General features: G+C 49.0%; 2 protein-coding genes across 4 annotated transcripts in view; one reads left to right on the top strand and one right to left on the bottom strand.

Annotated features, from left to right (window-relative positions):
• The window catches only part of MAP4K3 (mitogen-activated protein kinase kinase kinase kinase 3), a 72705-nt gene extending 69301 nt beyond the window's left edge, over positions 1 to 3404 (bottom strand). For 2 of the 3 annotated variants that reach the window (XM_050315805.1, XM_050315806.1), the window contains exon 1: positions 3234 to 3404. In XM_050315805.1, the coding sequence (XP_050171762.1) occupies positions 3234 to 3347 (114 nt within the window). In that variant the 5' untranslated portion in view covers positions 3348 to 3404. The remainder of the gene's footprint in view (positions 1 to 3233) is intronic. The other variant, XM_050315807.1, reaches the window with a different exon arrangement.
• On the top strand, positions 3346 to 18745 carry LOC126639560 (translation initiation factor IF-2-like). Its single transcript, XM_050314463.1, has 3 exons — positions 3346 to 3776; positions 15811 to 16261; positions 16519 to 18745. The coding sequence occupies exons 1-3, from the start codon at positions 3346 to 3348 to the stop codon at positions 17044 to 17046; spliced, it is 1410 nt and encodes a 469-aa protein (XP_050170420.1). The 3' UTR covers positions 17047 to 18745.
• The last annotated feature ends 517 nt before the right edge of the window (positions 18746 to 19262 follow it).

Genomic DNA, 19262 nt, shown 5'->3' with positions numbered 1-19262 from the left:
AGAATATACTTCCAAACTATGTGCAATTGTTACCAAAACCAAAGGTATTGGAATGGGGACAAACAGGAAACATCATAATATGGTGTCTGTCACAAAACCCTGTGCAGTCCTTGTAACCCAAACTTTAAAAGAATGTCATACCTTACAGAGAGCTATGGAGAGCCTGAAACTAAGGATGGTTAGAATGGCAATTTTAATTTAAGAGACATAAAAGTCTTCTTAAATTAGAGAAGGATAAATGCAGAACAAACAAAATTAAGCAGCTACTTCAATCAAGTCTAGGAATATTTCCTGCAACTGAGCAGGACTGGACAGTATCCCTGTTTTACAACCAATAAATCACAACTATTCTTTCACACTTTGGTGACCACCTTTAACAATAAAATTCTTTGCAACAGTGAAATACAGAAGCACAAAAGACAGAAATGACCTGCACAACAACATAATTAAAGGGATACATGAAGAACTAAGCAATTCAGATAAAACTTCACCTCCCATGACAAATTTGCACCGGTGCTAGTTAGAAGACATACATACTGTTGACTATGAATATAGCTAGTGATGAATCCATTATCATTTGCTCCAAAGCTCTCTGAAAGCTGAACTTCGGTGGAAGTGCAGATAATTGCAAAAATATTGGCTTGAGCCAAAAATCCCACACTGGCCTGTGAGTGTAAGAGCAGGACTCATGGCAGCAAGACTGTATCCATCTGACCCGTCTCCTCCTTCCCTTCCAATCTCTGTAGCTCAGTCCACACCACCAGCTCTTATGTCAAATTCAATAAGCTTCAGAATAGAGGCTCTGCTTCCCTTCTTTTTAATAATTTATTTTTTTTAAACAAAACAAACATTGAAACCATGTCCTGTTACAGCTCAGTTTGACTAAACCGGAGTAAGGGAAGCAGATGCCAGCCTGGTCTGCATTCAGTTCCTCAGTGCTTTGCCGGGAAAGCAGGTTACAGAAGAGGCAGCATTTAGCAAGACTGTCAGCTTATTAAGGCAATAATCCCTACCTGCTAACAGCAGAAACATTTCCCTCTCCCTGCTAAGGGGGGAAAACCACAAATTACAGCCTGAAGATACCCGAGCACGTGAAGTGCTTGGAACCACTGCCGAATTCCCACCACTGATGAGCTCCATCATCTCAGGGCTGATTTCAACTTCACGCAATTATTTCATCAACCACAAAGTTCACCTACAGGTGACAGGATGAGGGCAAATGAAAGAGGCTTTACAAAACACGAAATGTAAGATAAAGCCTAAGTAAGTTCACATGTGGATGACAGTTCAGACTATATTACTACTTCTTTGCCACATTAAAAGTAGCCAGCTTTCATTGTTATTTTTGGGTACTTTCATGCCCCACCTTGAAGACACCTTGAGCAAGACCTCGCCTCAAAATGAAACAGGCAATAATCCACACAGGAAAAAAGCAACTCTCATTTTCCCTACACTGCCCACAACCTAATCAGAAAGCACTTACCTCCCATCTAGAAGAAATAATTATAATAGCAACCCAGTGTATCCTAGTCCTGTTATATCACCAATCTCAGCTGTCACAGGCAGACTGCAAACATTAACAAATCCACTCTGAGGGGAGGAGAGAACTTCTGTGCCTCAAAGGAAAAAGAGTCACAAGCAGTGCCAAACACTGGCCACTCACAGAGCACCAAATTGAAGGATACTGCAGTGTAAGTATGGTAACCATCGAGAAAACGTCACAAATCCAATTTAACCTAACAGGTTTCAGATACACATCCAGACACATATTTCATATGTAAGTGTATTCCAGACTATGGTTAGAGGTAACGTCCTTAAAATTAAACCATAAAGACTGGGTTAATTCATATCCATCAAAATCACATACAGAGCACTGAAAAAATCTGATTGATAAAGTATCACAGAGTCAATGTCCCAGTTAAAAACTGCACAGTAAGAGACACACACACACAGAGGCACAAAACAAAAACCCCGAGCACAAGGCAAGTAGGCTTGGACAAGTAAAACATCAGCACAGCACACAAACAAACACACACACCAAGAAAGCTGGCAAGGTGGGGCATGCAACACAAACCCCCTTTCAATTAAACAATTAATAAAGCAGAGTGTTAGCTGACTAACAGCACAGTAACAAGAGGATTTAGGTCTGAAACTTCCACAACATTTAAGCGAGATGAGATTAAACAAAATCACCCCAACCCAAGCAAGGCTTCATTCTAGGCACGTTCACTTGGAGTGAAAGGCAGCACCAGCACCAGTTCTGTGGACCTCAAATTGTGGAATGGCTCTACATGTTTCCCTACAGTCCTGCCTACCAGCACAAGTTCCCTTAGACACATTTGCACACCCAGTGATGACAAAAACAGGCCAGAAGATGCTTGGAAAGCACACGGTTCAAGCAATGCTTCCACCAGGCTGCACACGACAAACTTCAGTTCTTCCCTCTGCTCCAAGACCAATCAGGAGCAGATAACAACCACGGTCATCCTACCCCAGGGAGAGACTGTCACATCCCAACAGGCAAGGGTTCAACTCGATCCACAAATAAGAACCTACACTACAAAGCAGGGAAAAACGTCAAAGGATATTATAAAGACCCCCAAAACCCAAATTTGTGTTCAGCTGCTTTTGCCTTAGCTCTGATTTTCCTACATTTGCTCAAGTTACAACAGAACCCTGAAAGACTGACCCTGACCACACCAGTCTGCCCTCACGTTTCGCACCAACACAAGCACAACAAGCCGGTATCCCACCCAAGACAGCGGCGGGAGCAGCAGCCGGGGCAGAGAGAGCCCTGTTCGCCTTCAGGCACACGACTTCAAGGGGCATTTGGGGCTGGAACCGAGCGAGCAAGCTTCCCACTCCCCTACAGCCCCCGGCCCGCTCTGGAAGGGACCAGACCCCCAAGCTCCGCCCGAGCCCGCAGCAGCAGCAGCGGCCGGGGCCGGCACACGGGAGCAGTGGCCAGGGCGGCTGCGGGGCGGCTCCAGGAACAGCGCCAGTCCCGCACACAGCCGCATCTGCCCGGCTGGGACGGGCCGGGGGGCAGACCCCGCCGGAGGGGGGCGGCCTCCATGCCCTGGGGAGGGCCCGGGCGGGGAGGGCCAGGCCCCCCTCCCCCGCCCAGATTTTAGAGGAGGCCGGCCAGGCTGCGTGACAGCGGAACCCGCCGCAGCGGGGACAGAGTGGGACAGAGGCGAAGCCCCCGCCGGGCCGCGGCGCTGCGCCCGCACCTTGTAGACGTCGCCGTAGGTGCCGCTGCCGATGCGCTGGATGAGCTCGAAGTCCTCCTGAGGGTTGCGCCGGGACAGGTCGCACACCCTCCCGCCGCCGCCGCCGCCGCTCATGGTGCCGGCGGACGCCCCGCTGTCCGCGCCCCGGCGGGTCGGGGTCGGGGTCGGGGTCGGGGTCGGGGCCGGGGCCGGGGCCGGGGCCGGGAGGAGGCGCGGAGCGAACGCGGCGGCACCGAGCGCTCAGCGCCCCCCCGCCCGCCACGGCAACATGGCGCCCGCCGCCCTCCGCGCACGCGCGGCACAGCGCCCGCCCCCTCCCCACCCTCTGTCCCGGAGACGCCTGCGCGCCGCGAGCGGGGCCGGGGCAGCAGGGTCGCGGGTTCGGGACCCGCCGGCGCTGAGCCCGTCCCGAGGAGCCGGCTCCCCCCCAGCCGCGGCCCGTGTGCCGAGCCCGCCGGCTCCCCGTGCACCACGGACCGACCCTGGCCCCCTGGCCCTGCGGTCCGTCCCCCGGCTCTCCAAGCGTGGGGAGCCGCTTGGGAAGTAAGATACGACACGCAGGTGTTCCCCCGAAATGCCAGGCGCTGTGAGAGTCGCAGAAAAATTGGTTTCCAAAGTCGAGAACACCGGACTTTAAAAGAACATTAATCCTTTCCAAGCGCTGTGCCTGAGGGAAGATGCGCCCCCTGTTCTTCCCAGGGCATGTATAGAGTGTGCCTCCTCTCTCCTCTTACACTAATGCTGCCAGGGTAAAGACTTTCCATCCCATCTTGCATGCAGGTTTCCAGCACGGGGGAGGCCTGTGGGTTCCTGCTCCCTCCCTGTCTGTGCTCCCCACCCCACTCTGTGCAGGGAACAAGCACCAGGCAGCTGTTGGAACCCTTCTCCCCAGATGTGCAGCCCCTGAAGTTGTGTGGTGAGCGGGTCCTGGAGCACTTCTTGGGCTCTGTGCCAGTGAACCAGGCAGAGCTTTTCCCACCACACTTCTTCTGCCAGTTACTTATGGGTGAAACAAACAGAGTGGGGTGAGGGAGGAGCTTTGGACACAAAAATGCACTATCTGCTTGCTGCCCCTTCCTGCCTTGCCAAAGATGTTGGTGTGGCATCTTTCCTCTCTGCTGAGAAGGTGCACTGGGAGAGGGGGCTGGGCATGGCCCCATTTCGATGCGTGATTACCAGAGCAGAAAAGGAGTTGAGGAGCTTGAGCTCTGGCAGGGGGATGCCTGTGAAATTGCATCTTGTCGGTCAGTGTGTTTGTCCCTCCAGCCGCCCTGGGCCGTGCATTCCTGTCCTTGGCTTTGTTTTTATGACCTTTGCTCTCACAAGCAAAATGGTCTCAAACCTGCCAGATTGAGATTGAGATTCAGGTGTCAGTAATTTTTCCTGTCACGTGATTGGGGCTTTTGGGGCACACTGCGCTGCTTTCTGCTGCAGAAGCACCAGGACAAGCAACAGGCATAGATTAGCTGGACAGAGCTGCTACAGATGCTCCAAGAGCCAATCCAGGGGGACTGGGCTCTGTGACAAGTTTAGGAGTAGCAGCAGCTCTGAGGGAGTTGCAGAAGGAAATGCCAGAGAATTAGAGCTGTCCGGAAAGGCTAACAGACATCCTGCTGGGGAGGGCCGATAACCTTGTCACCCTCCTGCTCTTGCCTCTTCGTTTCTCTCTCATTAGAGGGGAACTGGGTTATAGTTTTTCCCATATTATGTTCTTGCCAAGTTCTGCTTTGGTAGAAATGGTTATGAATGAAGCAAGCAGGATTATTTTATCCCTTAGATCTTGCTTTCTATCCATGGCAGCTGCCCACTCTTCCTCTGCTCTTCTAAAAACACCCTGGGAACGTCTGTGTCCCTTCTCTTTGGTAAGGAGAAACAGATGGAGCTGAGAGATGTGCCTTCCACTACCTTCAGAAACAGGTCAGATCAAATTAGTGTCAAGCATAATTTGCTTTCCCAAAGCCTTGGGAAGACTTCTCTTGCTTTCTTTTTTTCCTCCTATTCCTTAGCTGTGGCTATGGTAGGACGGTCAAGCCATATGCTGCAGAGGGGCAGACTGGGCTCCTCTTCAACACTGCTCAGGAAGGTCAAATTAATTCAATAAAACTGCATTTGGGTGTTAAACAGTATTGTGATAGTTCAGTCAATGCCAATTACTTTAAGAGTTCTGGATCATGAGCCCCAGCTGCGGTCAGTGGCACCCCACAGGCACAAAAAAGTATCCTGCTGAGGCTGGATGCCTTGTTTCCAGCTGTGCTCATGACATCCTGTTGCTGGGGCTCCTGCTGCTGCTACTTAGATCCAAAATGCTGCTTTGTTCTCTACAACCCTAAATCCTGGCCACTGCTTGAAGTGGGAGGTCTGGCTCTTCAGCCACCATGTGTTGGCAGACTGCACCTGGCTCCAGGTGACACCAATGCAATTTGTCACAGTTGGAGACCTCTTCCAATGTCTCTGTCATCTTTCCGTGCCAGACTAAAGGGCAAGGTGCTCCATGTGCCAGTGCTGTGGAGAGAAGGTGGCCTGTCCATTTCACTTACGGCCCTGGAGCTGCTGTGAGAGGGAAGGTGTCCTTACAGGGGCCTCTTTGAGCCATGTGGGATCACACATGGAGGCAGGCAAGTTCTTTCTGGAATGCTGAAGGCTGCCTTGGTCAAGGTAAGGGCTGCAATTTTGCCAGTCCCAGGGCAGGTTGGTTATGCCCCAAAAGAAGTGTATGAAGGAAAGTATAAATTTAGAGGGCCCAGTTGGCTCCAGATGTGGGAGGTTCACATACACAAGCCCCATACTGGTATACTCCTGTTGCAATCACTCCTGATATCCAGAGGGAAGAGCTAAGCCTCACACTTTCAGGGGTGACTCTAGGACTGTAATAAAGCAACAGTACAGCTGGACATTTTTCCCCTCCCCTCAAACACGAGGCTTTTAGGTAGTACTTCACAGAAAAAAAGAAAATGAAACTTTCTAGCGTGATGTCAACAGTCTGAAGACTTGGCTTCTTCTATGCTCTCTTTCTCTTTTAACAGTTCCCCAGAGCAGCTGTCTGTTCTCCAGCCCCTCCTGACCTCAGACAGCACCTCCTGGGTACCACTTCCTTGCAGCATCTCATGTCTGCTCCCGTCCGCTCTGGAACACCATTTGTTGTTTGCTTCCCATTCAGCTGAGCAAGCTCAGCTCCACCTTCCAAAACACCCAATACCCTTGCTCAAGGAGGGACAACCGTGCAGGATGAGACCCTTTGCACTGTATGCCTGGTTTATTTGTAAGCAGCTGCACAGCCTTTTAAAAGCCTTTTCGAGGAGCCACCTCTGTGGTGTCACACTGAAGAGCAAGGTGCCAGCAGTGACAGCCCATGCTGGCATTTGCTCTGCAGAGAACACGGAAGGCAAAAATGGCTTTTTTTAGCTAACTGGTGCCCCAGGGCAGCAATGGCTGCAGGGGCAAGGGAGGGCACATCTCCGTGGCATTTGCCAGATGGTGGCCCTTTGGGGATGCCAGTTGGCGGTCCAGCATGTGGCAACTGGAATCCAGCCAGATCCCTGCACCACTTCTTCCTTTCATTGTTAACCCCACCCCCCTCTTGCAAAAATAAAGCCTGTGTGCGGCCCAGCCTGACTCCTGCATCCTTCCCTCTCTGCTGCAAGTTCCAGGTTTCAGCCAGCACTGCCACTGACCAGCACAGGCTGCATGAGGGAAGTTAGCAATAGCCAGTTCCCAGCAGATGGAATTCCTGCCCATGATTTTGCATTAGACAGAGTATTGTTTCTCCTGCTTCAGCACAGGCCTTTTCTAGGAAGGATTTTCTTCCAGGAGAAGCATGAGTATAGCATGAGAGGAAACACACAGATGGTCTTTGCCCAGCAGCCCAGCAGCAAGCATTTCCCTGTTTCTACATCTCTGTGGAAATACTCATGTGTCTTTCAGAGGGAAGCAGTATCCTTTTGGAAGGGGCAAAGGGGAAGAAATCAGGTTCCCGTGTAATAGAGAATGTTTTATGAGTGTTGCTGGCCATTGATGCATTCTTCCAGTTCTCATGTCCTGGGCAGATGGTAGAAGGATGGGGACCATGGGGGCAGGTGACAGGGACTATCTGCAGGGGGTAATTCCTAGCACTGGGAGGGAAGACTGGTGCTGGGTTTGGTTACATGGTGTGGGAGCACCTCTTCCTCTCCTTCTGGTGTTGCTCAGAGATGCACTGCTGTAAAGTACCAGTTTTCCCAGGCAGTACACTTGCACAACCATCCCTTCAACCTGATGAAGATGATGATCCACCAGGATGAATGGTGTCTGCTTCTGTCTCAGTTTAATGAGACTGAAATGTTCGCTAAGGGGAATGAGTTATGAGGAAGACCAAGCTCCTCCCTTTAATAAAGGGGTGTTACCTTTTTCTTTCTCCGTACTTCCTCAGTTGGAGCCTCTTAATTTTGGATTTACACTTGCTTAGAGGGGGGAACTTGGTCTTCCTCATAACTCATCCTCCTTAGCAAAACACTTCAGTTTCATTAAACTGAGACAGTCAGATACAGAGCATTGTGAGCATAAGACTGAGAAGAGAAGGGAAATGTGAGAGGAAGGTTGGTTGAAGGACAAAGGTATGCGAGAAGAAAGAGGGGGAGGTGGGAGTCAAGGGCAGTGGAACACAAGAGTATTGCCTTAAAGCAATAACCATCAATTAAAAGACAGCAGGAAAAATCAGTGCTAAATTAGGCTAAGAAGCACAACCATACCAAGCAGACTAAAACCCAGAAAGATCAATTAATTGATCTGGGAACAATCAAGATGGCAGGAAGTAATGGTAGGAGAAACCAGAATCAGCACTAAGCACAGCTTTGTGGCCAGCCTTCCCCATGCTTCTGTGCTTCATTTTGCCACTGAGCACAGAGCAGTGTTTTTCAGCAAACAGTAAGTCCTGCTGGAGTTTATGTGCTTGTCCTGCCATACATAGACCAACACAGAAGTACTCCCTCCAGATAGTTCATACATCTAATACAACACCAAGAGTTTTACCTTGTTCTACCTTGGGTGGTGACACTAAACTGGGAGGGGGGCTACCCTAAGGAATGGCAGAGCTTCTGTAGTTAGGGGCCTCTGAGGAAAGGGAGCTGGGTTTGGGTAGTCTGGTGAAAAGGAGGCAGAGGGGGCATCTACCAGGAGCCTGTGACTGCGGGGAAAGCAGTGACAGACATGATTAAAAAACTCCTGCAGCACCAGGCAATGCAGTGAGGGACGACACAACCACAGATTGCAGCTTGAGGGGCTCACATATGAGGAAAGTTTCTCCCCCAGGAAGGTGATGTCCCCTGGGACACGTACCCAGAGAAGCAAGGATCTCCATCCTTGATGGTTTCTTGCACAGTGCTCCTAATTCCCGGCAACAGAGATCTTCTGTGTTTGTATATGAGAGCCCCAGTGGACGTGATGTAGCATTGGCAATAGGTCTGCTCCAACAGGGAGGCTGGGGGTCACCACAAGCCCCTTCCCACAGGCATGACAGCTACATTGGAAAGAGACCGCACTATTGTATAATGTTATGGAAGGTTCACCATTAGTTCTCAACAATTTCATGTTTTGGTCTCTTGAAATACAATTAGCCTTAAGATTAAAGTCTCTTCCCTTACCCAATCAAAGCACCTTGCCAGAATCAAGCAAATAAAAAAAAAAAAAAAAGCCAAACAAAAGAAAGAAACAAAACCCCCAAACAGCCCAAACCCTGAACACACTACTAACTGTATTTCCATACTAATCACAGCAGAGGAACACAATGCACGAGTCCATCTGAGCTTGCCAAGTTGCAGATGCTTGTCCAAAATAGCATCTGAAAGAAATCTGCAGTCATTTTCTATAAAAATACTTCACTGTCAACAGCAATGGGAAAGCCTTGAATTAGACTACCCTACCTCTTAGCCCACAAATACTTTTTGTATAGACTAAAAGAACTGCTAAGAGCTCTCTCTTTTTGGTAGAATTTTTCCATGTGTTTCTTTGCAGGTAGACATGATCCAAAACTGTTCATCCACTGGGCAAGTTTTTCTGTCTTCCAGTTGTGCCCTTGGAGTAACATTACCAAGTGAGGAAATAACATTATTTTCGCTAGAAATAAGTCTCTTCGCCTGAAAAAGCTAAAACACATGCAAATGCTGCAAAGAATTAACACAGAAAATAGTTTATTTTTCACCCCAGGAGATCTCATTAATGACATTTCAGACTCTTCAGAAATAAGCTTTAAAGTAATGCTGCGAGGCACATGGAAAAAAATACATCCAGATCTCAGAAAGAGATGGAAACTTCTTCAGACAAAATATGCTTCTAAAAATATTGCTGAAGGTGAAAATCCATTCACATTGAATACTACCACATTTGTTTTTGCAGTTAGAAACATAGAATCATTTAGGTTGGAAGGGAGCTATAAGATCATCCAGCCCAGCCATTAACCTAACACTGCCAAGTCCACACTGAAATACATCTATACATCTTTTAAAAACCTCCAGGCATGGTGACTCAATGACTTCCCTGGGCTGCTTGTTTCAGTGCTTGACAAGCCTTTTGATGAAGTCTTTGTCTCCCAAAGAAACTCCTCTCAATACCAACAGGCTTTGACTAAACAAGGATTTGAGAACTTTTGTCTCAACTCGTGTCTTGCCATTACAATATTTGACAATAAAAAGATCTGAAACACCAATAGGCATCTTCCACCTCTCCTAAAAAATAGGGAGAGAAAAGCAGTACCTTATGACATCCAAAGAAAATGAGGTGAGCTAACAAATGGTACAGGATTTGTTCTGATCAGCAGGGTTCCACTGGATCACTGCCATACTGCTTTTCAAGTGTATCAGGATTTAAGTTCGCTTCAGCACAGTGCAAGAAAGCCACCAATTCCCAGCAGAGATCTTCCTACATTTATATATGAAAGCATCCATCTTTTCACAGATGCCATCTGGCACCAGAGGCTCAAAATGTGTCTGTCTGCCTCTGAGAGACGATTCTTCAATGCCATTCTCCAAGGAGGAAGAATTCCCCCCAACATTCAGGGCTTTTGCAGTGGAAGTTTCACCTGTGCCATCAGAAATGGCATTAGGAGAGTGATTTTCAGCACACTTGGTAATGCCATCTGTGCACTGAGGGAGACCTTGGCTCAGCAACAATACAGTAGTCCCTCCAACACGAATAGTCTGGCAACTGCACAAAAAAAATAAAGGTAAGGTGTTCATCCTGCTTGGCATTCATTTTTCTGTGCAGAACTCAACACCGCTGACACTTCAGATGCCAGTTGCAATTAATAAAGCACCTAAACATTTCAAGCATCATGGCTCAACTCAGTAACCTGTATCTCCAAATGTAATTTAAATTCTCTAACTTCATAACTTCCTAAATGGGATAACTGGGCCCTAACCTAATTCCCAAACATTTCTAACCTTCAGGAGTTCTTTTCAACGGGTTAGCAAAGAATATGGATCCAGTTTTTTCTCTCTTGGTGTTCTTCCAAGTATCAAAGGCAGTATCACCTTCAAACTCCATTTTTGGTTTGCATGAACCTCCCACCAGTCTGCAAAGAAACAGATTCCTAGGGCAGAAAGAACTTCTCAGGTTGAAAAGGCAATTTTGAAGCTAGCTAGTTTCCTTCAGAAACTTTAAAAGGTCTGTCCTTTCCCTGTTTCACTGATCTTTAACGGCTTTCAAACTCAGGAAAGAGAGGAAAATTAACCATTGTTTGTAATCCATTTTTTTCCAGGAAAGAGAGGAAAATTAACCACTGTTTGCAATCCATTTTTCTTGGTATATGCCTGTTCAAGGACAGACGTGTTGGTCACATAATCCGTCCAGTGGATGTTTAGGATTGTACGGAGGCAGCACTGATGGAAGCGTTCTAAGAGACGCAAGTGGTGCCGGTAAGTGACCCATGATTCGGATCCATATAAAAGAGTAGATAGTACAATGGCTCTGTAAATGCTGATCTTTGTACTTTAAGGAAACATCTAAAAAACATCTAAAAGCAGACCAACATATGCTAACAGAAAGGAAAATCCATACCACCATTTTCTGCTCTGAGATCCTTCCCACCAAGGGAGGCTGGTGAAAGCTTGGTGGTGAATCTGAAAGGAAGGTCTATGATTTTAGACAAGTAGACCTTAACCGGGAAAGTTTATTGCTTTATTTGCCTGGCCATGCTTTAAGCTTCTCTAGGTCTTCCTCTCCTCTCCTCTTTCTCCTTTCTGTCACTACCATGCCTTGTAAAGAACATTTTGACTGTGGCCCACACAACAAGCTCATTCTTTGTCAGCTTGTGCTATCATCAGCACTTCCACAGCTTACAAGACAAGCCAAAACAACCTCTAAGGGACAAGTAAAGGACTCAAACTTCTGATCACTGACAGAGACACCAACTATTTGTCTCATATTAGAAAAGCTTGACATCAAAGCAACTTCCATTATCCTAGAAGCCAAGGCCAATCACACCTTTCAAGTAAGAAATAAAGCTACTATATTGTTATTAATAAGAAATATATTTCTTACCATTCCTGTAAAAAATAAATATTGCAAGGTAACAAAAAACTATGTATACTTCATCTTCCATATACAGGGGAAAACACCCAGCTTTTGTCTGTCATGAATTTCCTGTAGGACTAATTTTGACTCAGGCTTTGAGTTCCAGAATAAGGTCATAAAATTATTAACTTCTGCCCAGAGTAGCTCATGAACTAAGGCAAACAGATTCCCTCTCCCAGGAAAAATGCACTGTCATTTAAAATACTCCTACTCCAACATAGCAACAATTCAACACTGAGCTTTATGAGCTCATTGGGCACATTTGAGTTATAAGCAACATTTTATCTGGATTTCCCTTGGCTTTGTTCTCATTAGACAGGAAAAAACCTCTCACGTGCCATGTACTCTTTGTGATGTTCACAAGTTTGCCATTAAGGCCTAAGATGAACTGAAAGCCTCCCTCAAGACAGTCTTAGATTAATTAAACCCCAAGAAAGATAAGACACAAACTGGGATTCCATACCCCACTATGCCTAGCCCTAAATCTAACCACTTCACCAAAGTATCTCACTGAGAACTACAAGTACGAACTCTTAAAACTGTAAGTTTGGGTGCCCCAAACTCACAGGGAGGAGCCTATTCTCAAATTCCTAACCCCTAATCCACCCAACCATCCCTCACCAAGACAGACTCTACACTGCCATCACCAGCTCACTCTTCTTAGACCATAATGGTGAAAATAAGAGCCTCCACTTAGTACAGACAGTAGAAAAACCTTTGCCACAGAAGAGTTTTGTGTCATTAGGGAGAGGTGAAACAGTAAGGAAAACCCCAAGCAATAAAGAGCAAAGATAAAACACCTGTACCTCTTGCATCATGATTAACAACAAAGTAAAATGACTTTAATCTTGCATCTCGAAACCTCAAAGAGCTATTTACAAGCAGCTATCCCTGAGTGAACTCATCTCTATCGCAAAAGAATGGAATGAGCAGGTGAAAAGCAGATCAGTCTGGGTGATAGATGGTCAGTCACCTGTGAAATAAATCTAAGTTCTCCCTTAATTTTCCTCCACAGACATTCAATCTAGCCCCCATGTAACTCAAGTTACACACACCTGTAACTCCCTGTCAGGCCAGCAGCCGGGAGATAGGAATGTGCTCAGGAAGTTTTTGAAAACAAATGTTGAACTGCATGCACATCTCTAAGAAGAAAAGGCAAACACCAGTGTGTGAAGAGCTGTTTTTTCCCCCCTCACCCTGCCCTGGTTAGCATTAGACACAGGATTCCTATCTGCACTGTTTTTCAGCTGGTGTTTTAAAATGTACTGGAGGAGAATGGGACAGTTTAATTCCTCAGCCTGTATACTAGGAGATGCTACTGCTGTCCCAGTTTAATCTGTTGCCTCACAAGGTTGTTAAAATATTATTCGGAGCCCTTGTCTTTCAGCAATTAATAACTTCAGCTTATTTACATGCTGAGTTATATGTGAATTTGATTTTGAAGTAACTGGTTTTAAGGCAAACAAGCCTATGAACTAAAAGAAAGGTTTTGCTTAAAATTAAGCAGTGCTTTTATTTTTTTCCAATTTATGGTGGTGTCTGATAAAAAAAATAACTGATTTATTAAGTACAGGTGCAAGTTTGCTGAAGTTTCTTTTGTATCGGTCGTTGTGGGTGGAGTGTTACAAGCTCATGTATGGTGCTTCTATTAACTTGCCTGGGAATTTCAAGGAAAAGAGGTCTCTCCATTTCTTCCTTCTCTTCTGCTTCTCTTTATGCAAAAGTTGACAGATCCACCCTCAGCCTGAGACATGTTTGTTCTTTGCTCTACAGCTCCTTTGCTCTTATGTCCAGCGAGATGGGCAAGACTAATGCATTACTTCTTTTTTGTGCCTGCATTCTGGGACTGGATGATTTTAACTGTAAAAATACAGAATTAACACTTCATTTGCCTATATTTTATAGCATTTCCCCCCAAAGCTTCTATTAGAAGTCACTACCTAACACAAATTTAGTGTAATCATGGGATACAACCAATGGGGTACTGCACAGGAAATAAATGTTGTGTTAATTTGACCTAATGTGAACAAGACTCTAGTGGAAATGGGATACATGATTAAGTAACAGTAGCGATAATTTTGCTTACGGAAAGTTATTTACCACGGATAATAAAAATGTTTCCTTAAAGTACATTTGCCATAGCTCACAAAAACCTTTTCAGAAGCACACTCTTTGCCTCTTGTGGAGTGAAAGCTGTTTGGGGTGTAAAACCTCTCCAGTGTGTGGACAGAGAACATACTGCACTGTCTGTACATAACTCTTTTCTGCTGGGGAAGCTCCCTAATATTAGAAGGAAATACTTTGAGAGTGCTTTTACGTTTCTAATATTTCAGAAAAATCTTAACCAGTGTTTTTTTAGGTCTGAAAAGCTTTTTAAAAAAGCTTCTGTTATTTTGTATACAAAAATGTAAGCAATAACAATTATGAGAAAAATATGTCATGCCCCATCATGGGAATGGGAATACCTTTTGAAGGAAAAATGGAAGTTGCCAAACTGGATTGGTCCTCCAGCTGCCTTTTTTTTTTTGGGACGATATGAGTAGTTGTCATATTCCCATTATGTCACCATACCATCCATCTTTCTCATCAGGACACCATCCACTGATGTAGCCAAATGTTTCAGGTAATTTTCCTTTTGTACCTTGAGGGAGTTTGTTCCTCTGCATCTGCATAGGGAAAGACACAGCCCCTTTGTGGTCACAGGCAGAGTGTCCTTTCCACTTTTGCATATCAAATTGCAGATGCTCGGTGGAGCAGGTTCTTTACAGGCTGATGGTTACTGCATACTGTTGGCTCTACGTGCTCACAAGGAACAGCTCACCTCGCTGTTGGAAAAGCACATTTTTCCACTGCAACCATTTCTTGCTTTGCTTGCCCTCTCCATAAAGGATTGCAAGAGGGCAATGGTTCAGGGAGCCCATGTACTCTTCAGTTCCTTCCTCGCCCTCAGCTGAAGAAAGGAAACCCATGCAGCTTTAAAAAGGCACTGAAAGAGAGTAGGTTTACATTAGGTATTAGGGAAAAAGTTCTTTACAGTGACAAGTGGTGAGGCACTGGAAAAGGCTGCCCAGAGAACTTGTGGATGCCTCGTCCCTGGAAGTGTTCAAGGCCGAGGTGAATAGAGCTCTGAGCAACTTGGTTTAGTGAAAGGTGTCCCTGCCTGTGGCAGGGGGATTGGAACTAGATAATCTTTAAGGTCCCTTCCAACCCAAACCATTCCGTGATTCCACGATTCCATAACGGCAGTTGCTCACTGTGGAAGGCATGGGGCGCTGCTGGGCCGTGGGACCGCTGAGAAGGGAAAGGAGGAGGGACTTGAGCGCAATCACTACGAGGAGAGGCTGAGGGAGCTGGGGTTGTTTAGTCCGGAGAAGAGGAGGCTCAGGGGTGACCTCATCACTCCCTACAACTCCCTGAGAGGAGGTTGTAACCAGGTGGGGGTCGGTCTCTTCTCCCAGGCAATCAGCAGTAGGACAAGAGGGCACGGGCTTAAGTTCTGCCAGGGGAGGTTTAGGTTGGATATTAGGAAGAAATTCTTTACAGAGAGGGTAATCAGTCATTAGAATGGGCTGCCCAGGGAAGTGGTGGATTCTCCGTCCCTGGAGGTTTTTTAAGATGAGATTGGATGTGGCACTTAGTGCTATAGTCTAGTAACCGCGGCGGTAGTGGATCAAAGGTTGGACTTGATCTCAGAGGTCCATTCTAACCCGGCTGATTCTATTATTCTGTGAACGGCCGCGCGCTCCGGCGGCTACGCAGCAGCAGCAGCAGCGACTCTCCCGATCGGTTTTCCACTCGTGCTCGATCTTCCACTCGCTTTCCCTCTCGTTCTCGCACTCTCTCCCATCCCATCCTCTCCTTTCCTCTTCTCTTCAATCCCCTCCGCTCCCCTCCCTCTCTCCGCCTTTCCCTCCCTCTCCTGGCCCGGCTCATCCCGCCGCCCGTACCCGGCCCGCCGCGCTCTCGCCTCCGCCGGGTTCTCGCCCTCCCGGCTGTGGCGCTGCTGGGCGGGCCGCTCCGCCCGGGGCTGGTGCAGCACCACCGTCTTTTGGCTCCGCCTGGCCTGGGTCCTGGCCCGGCCCCGGCTGCGGCTCCTCCCAGAGTCCTCCCGCGGCCCCGCCCCGGTCGGTCCGGCCAGCCCCGCTGCGGCCGCCTCCTTTGCTCGGCAGCTCGGCCGCCGGCCCCGAACCGCCTGTGCGCAGTGCAGCAGATCGGGAAGCAGAGTCCGGGGAGGTTGGGGGCCCCGGGAGAGCCCGGTGTCGCCCGCACGGCCGGAGAAGCATCCCTGGAGCAGCTTTACGGGAGGGGCCGCTGCAGGGAGCGGCGGCTGCGGCAGCGTTTACTCGGGGACGCCTCGCTGTCGGCGCCCCGGCAAGAGGCGGGACGGGTCGGAGGAGGGCAGCGGGCGGCGAGCTCAGCCTGGCGCTCCTTGGCTTGCAGGTGCCCATCAAACGCGTGTCTCGGGATCGCATCTGGGAGTGGGTCAGGTTGGTGAGTGAGCGGGGCCAGAGGGAGAAGCCAGGGCGTGCCAGGCAGGGATGCAGCGAGGCCCGGGAGGGTGGAGGCCGAGACGCTGCTGGGGGAGCGGGCGGGGGATCATCTGGAGCCGCGCAGTAGTCCGAGCCGGGGAATGTCCAGCAGCGGTGGAGCCGGGCAGGAGGCCAGGGGGGCATTGTCTGGGCGGGGGATAGCGGACCCCGGCGAGGTATTAGCCTTGCTGACTGTATTGTGGTCCCCTCCGCAGCCCGAGGGCGCCTCTGTGCCCCTGGAGCTGGTGATGCTCTTCAGGATGTCCTCCGGTGGCTTCCGCGGCATCGTGCAGCTCCTGGACTGGTTCGAGCTCCCCGACAGCTTCGCGCTGGTGATGGAGCGCCCGGAGCGCTCTCAGGACCTCTGGGAATTCGGGGACGAGCAGGAGTTCCTGACGGAGGAGGTGGTGCGGGGACTGTTCCCCCAGGTGCTGGCGGCTGTGCGGCACTGCACCAGCCGCGGCGTCCTGCACCGCAACATCAAGGGCAAGAACATCATCCCAGACGTGGCCACCGGCGAGGCGAAGCTGATCGACTTCGGTTGCGCCACGTTCCTAAAGGACATGATCTACACTGGGTGGGCAGGCGAGGCCAATGCAGGGGCAGCAGATAAAGGCACTCACATGTGGGTGTTTTCCATGCATGTATATTGTGGTCAGGCCTTCCTGGGGCCCCCACTGCCCTCTTCCAGCACTGGGGGCCTTCTCTTAAAACCCAAAGTTTGGAAAGAAGTTGGGTGCTGACAAGAAGGCAGCAGGTCACATTAGTGCAAGCCCTGCATTCCCAGGGATGTCTGGGTGAGGGTCTGGGAGTGGGCAGCATCCACCTGATGAGCACCTGATGTCCCGTAGGAACATGAGAGTACAGCCCAACAGAATGGATCCTCTTGCACTGCTGTCGTGGCCATTCAGCAACAATCTGGTCCCTGGGCATCCTGCTCCATGAGGTGGTCTGTGGGGACCTTCCTTTCTATGATGATGAGGACATTGTCCGGGGCCAGCTTTTCTTCCCATCCACGTGTCTCATGGCATTAAGAAGCCAAGAAAAGCAGTCTGTTTCCCTGAGACCGTAGCAGAGTAAGGAGCACAGCTGATGAGATGCTTCCGTTGGTGCTGGGGGAAATTGAGGAAGTGGCTGAACGCTCTCCATCGTATTTGAGAAGTCTTGGCAGTCTGGTGAAGTTCCCACAGACTGGAAAAGGGGAAACATCCTGCCTGCACCTTAATGGCATTGTGGTCCTCCTACAAACTGGGGCACAACTGTGGTGTCCTGGAACATGATACCAAGCTGGAGAACAACACCCTGGGATATGGGCACTGGTGGGGCAAAGCTGATTGCCTTTGGTTGCAGCGCCTTCCTTGAGGACATAACTCTGAACCCAGATGAAAAAAGATGAGTCCACACCCGGTGGGGGCTGAGGGGATGCTCCCGGTCTGAGGCATTGAGGGCTCAGCCTGGCTGGGCACCAGAGGTTCCCTGCTTTGCTGGGGTTGAAGAGGGTGGGATAAATTTTTCAGCTGGCTGGCAAGTAGCTTTTTGGTGGGGGAGAGGGTGGATGTTATGAAATGGGAACCAAGCCGGCTCCTGGCCTTGCTGACAGCCTGCGCCAGCCACCCTGGCCCGGGCTGGGGAAACCAGCCCGACAAAAACATGGCAGGGGGTCAGAGGACAGAGTTCTGCACCCATGTGGTGGTCGTTTTTGTTTGCAGGCCCTTTATGAAGGGCTGGGGCTGGGAAAGTTGGGGGCGTTTCCCTGCCTGTGGGGAGGTTTATTCCTTGCGTGGAAGTAGTCAAACCTTCCCCAGGCCTGTGATACAATGATAAGATTTTACGTTAGTCTCGTTTCCAGGTTTTGGTTTTAATTTACTTTCATGCAATTGTTATTTGTCTTTTTAAAGAAAAATCTACCATGTGCCTGGACCAGACTGGGAAGTGCTGGGACTGCGACGTGGATTCACTGCCAGTGCTACCCTGGCCGTGACCCTTCAAGACAGACAAGGACATCATCTGGGATCAGCTTTTCTTTCAGCAATGGGTCTTTTGAGGTGGGTACCCAGCTTTATGGCATGGGTGGCAGAACGGGTTTTGGAAGATGGCAGCAGGCACACAAGCATTCTTCTCTTGCAGAATCAGCTGAGGAGGTTGATCTCCCCTGGTAAGCTGGAGAAGGTAGGTGGCACATGTCCTGCCATCCTGCTCTCCTCCAAAACAGAGAAGGGACTGGGAGGCTTGGGCTCTGAGCACACCCAGTGGCATGGCCTGGGACTGTGGATGGTGGGACAGGGTGGACAGGAGCCTTCTCCCACTGTCTGTGGGGTTCTGGTTTCTCTCCACAGTGGCCCAGCACCTCATCACATTGAAACAGCATCATCGGCCTGCAAATTTTGGGGGGCAGGGGATGTTTATTTGATGTCAAAAATAAATATTTTTTTTTGGTACTCAGAGTGTTTCATCCTTTTCCAAGCTTTTGGTCCCCTGGGTAATCTTTTTGCATCCTTATTCACCTGCTTTCTTGCCGTTGGGAGGGGTTTAAGCAACCCGAAAAATTAAACAACAGCTCCTGTTTGAAACTGCAGCAGCCACTTGAGTGACCGGGAACTGCCATCCAGGCACTTGTGCATTTAAGAGGCGAGTGGCTTGGAGGGATGGAGTTCTTGCCCCACTGCTAAAGCTGCGAGGAAATCAGAAGCAGCAAAATGCCATTTCAGCTCAAGCCTTGCCCAAATTGTTTCATCTTCCCCCCCCCCCCCAAAGAATGGGCAGGCAGAGCTGGGCTCCTGCAAGGTTTGAGTACTTTGTGCTCCCTGGCTCCCTGTGCTTCCTGATTGGAATATGGCTAGTGAAGGAGGGAAGGGAATCTTGGAAGATAGGAGAGTCTCTTCTCCCCTCCCCTTTCTCTCCTCAAGAGCCCCTCTGAAAGGTACCTGCCAACACTGGGTTTACATCTGACCCCTTCCCA

This window comes from Myiozetetes cayanensis, unplaced genomic scaffold, assembly GCF_022539395.1.
Source record: "Myiozetetes cayanensis isolate MyiCay16 unplaced genomic scaffold, myiCay2020 scf2-11, whole genome shotgun sequence".
Taxonomy (NCBI): domain Eukaryota; kingdom Metazoa; phylum Chordata; class Aves; order Passeriformes; family Tyrannidae; genus Myiozetetes; species Myiozetetes cayanensis.
This window is presented reverse-complemented; position numbering and strand designations above follow the sequence as displayed.

Coding starts and splice junctions, on each gene's coding strand:
- LOC126639560 (XM_050314463.1), top strand. CDS start 3,346: ATGGTGCCGGCGGACGCCCCGCTGTCCGCGCCCCGGCGGGTCGGGGTC. Junction 3,777..15,810: donor CGTGGGGAGCCGCTTGGGAA/GTAAGATACGAC, acceptor GGGCTGGTGCAG/CACCACCGTCTTTTGGCTCC. Junction 16,262..16,518: donor CGCATCTGGGAGTGGGTCAG/GTTGGTGAGTGA, acceptor TCCCCTCCGCAG/CCCGAGGGCGCCTCTGTGCC.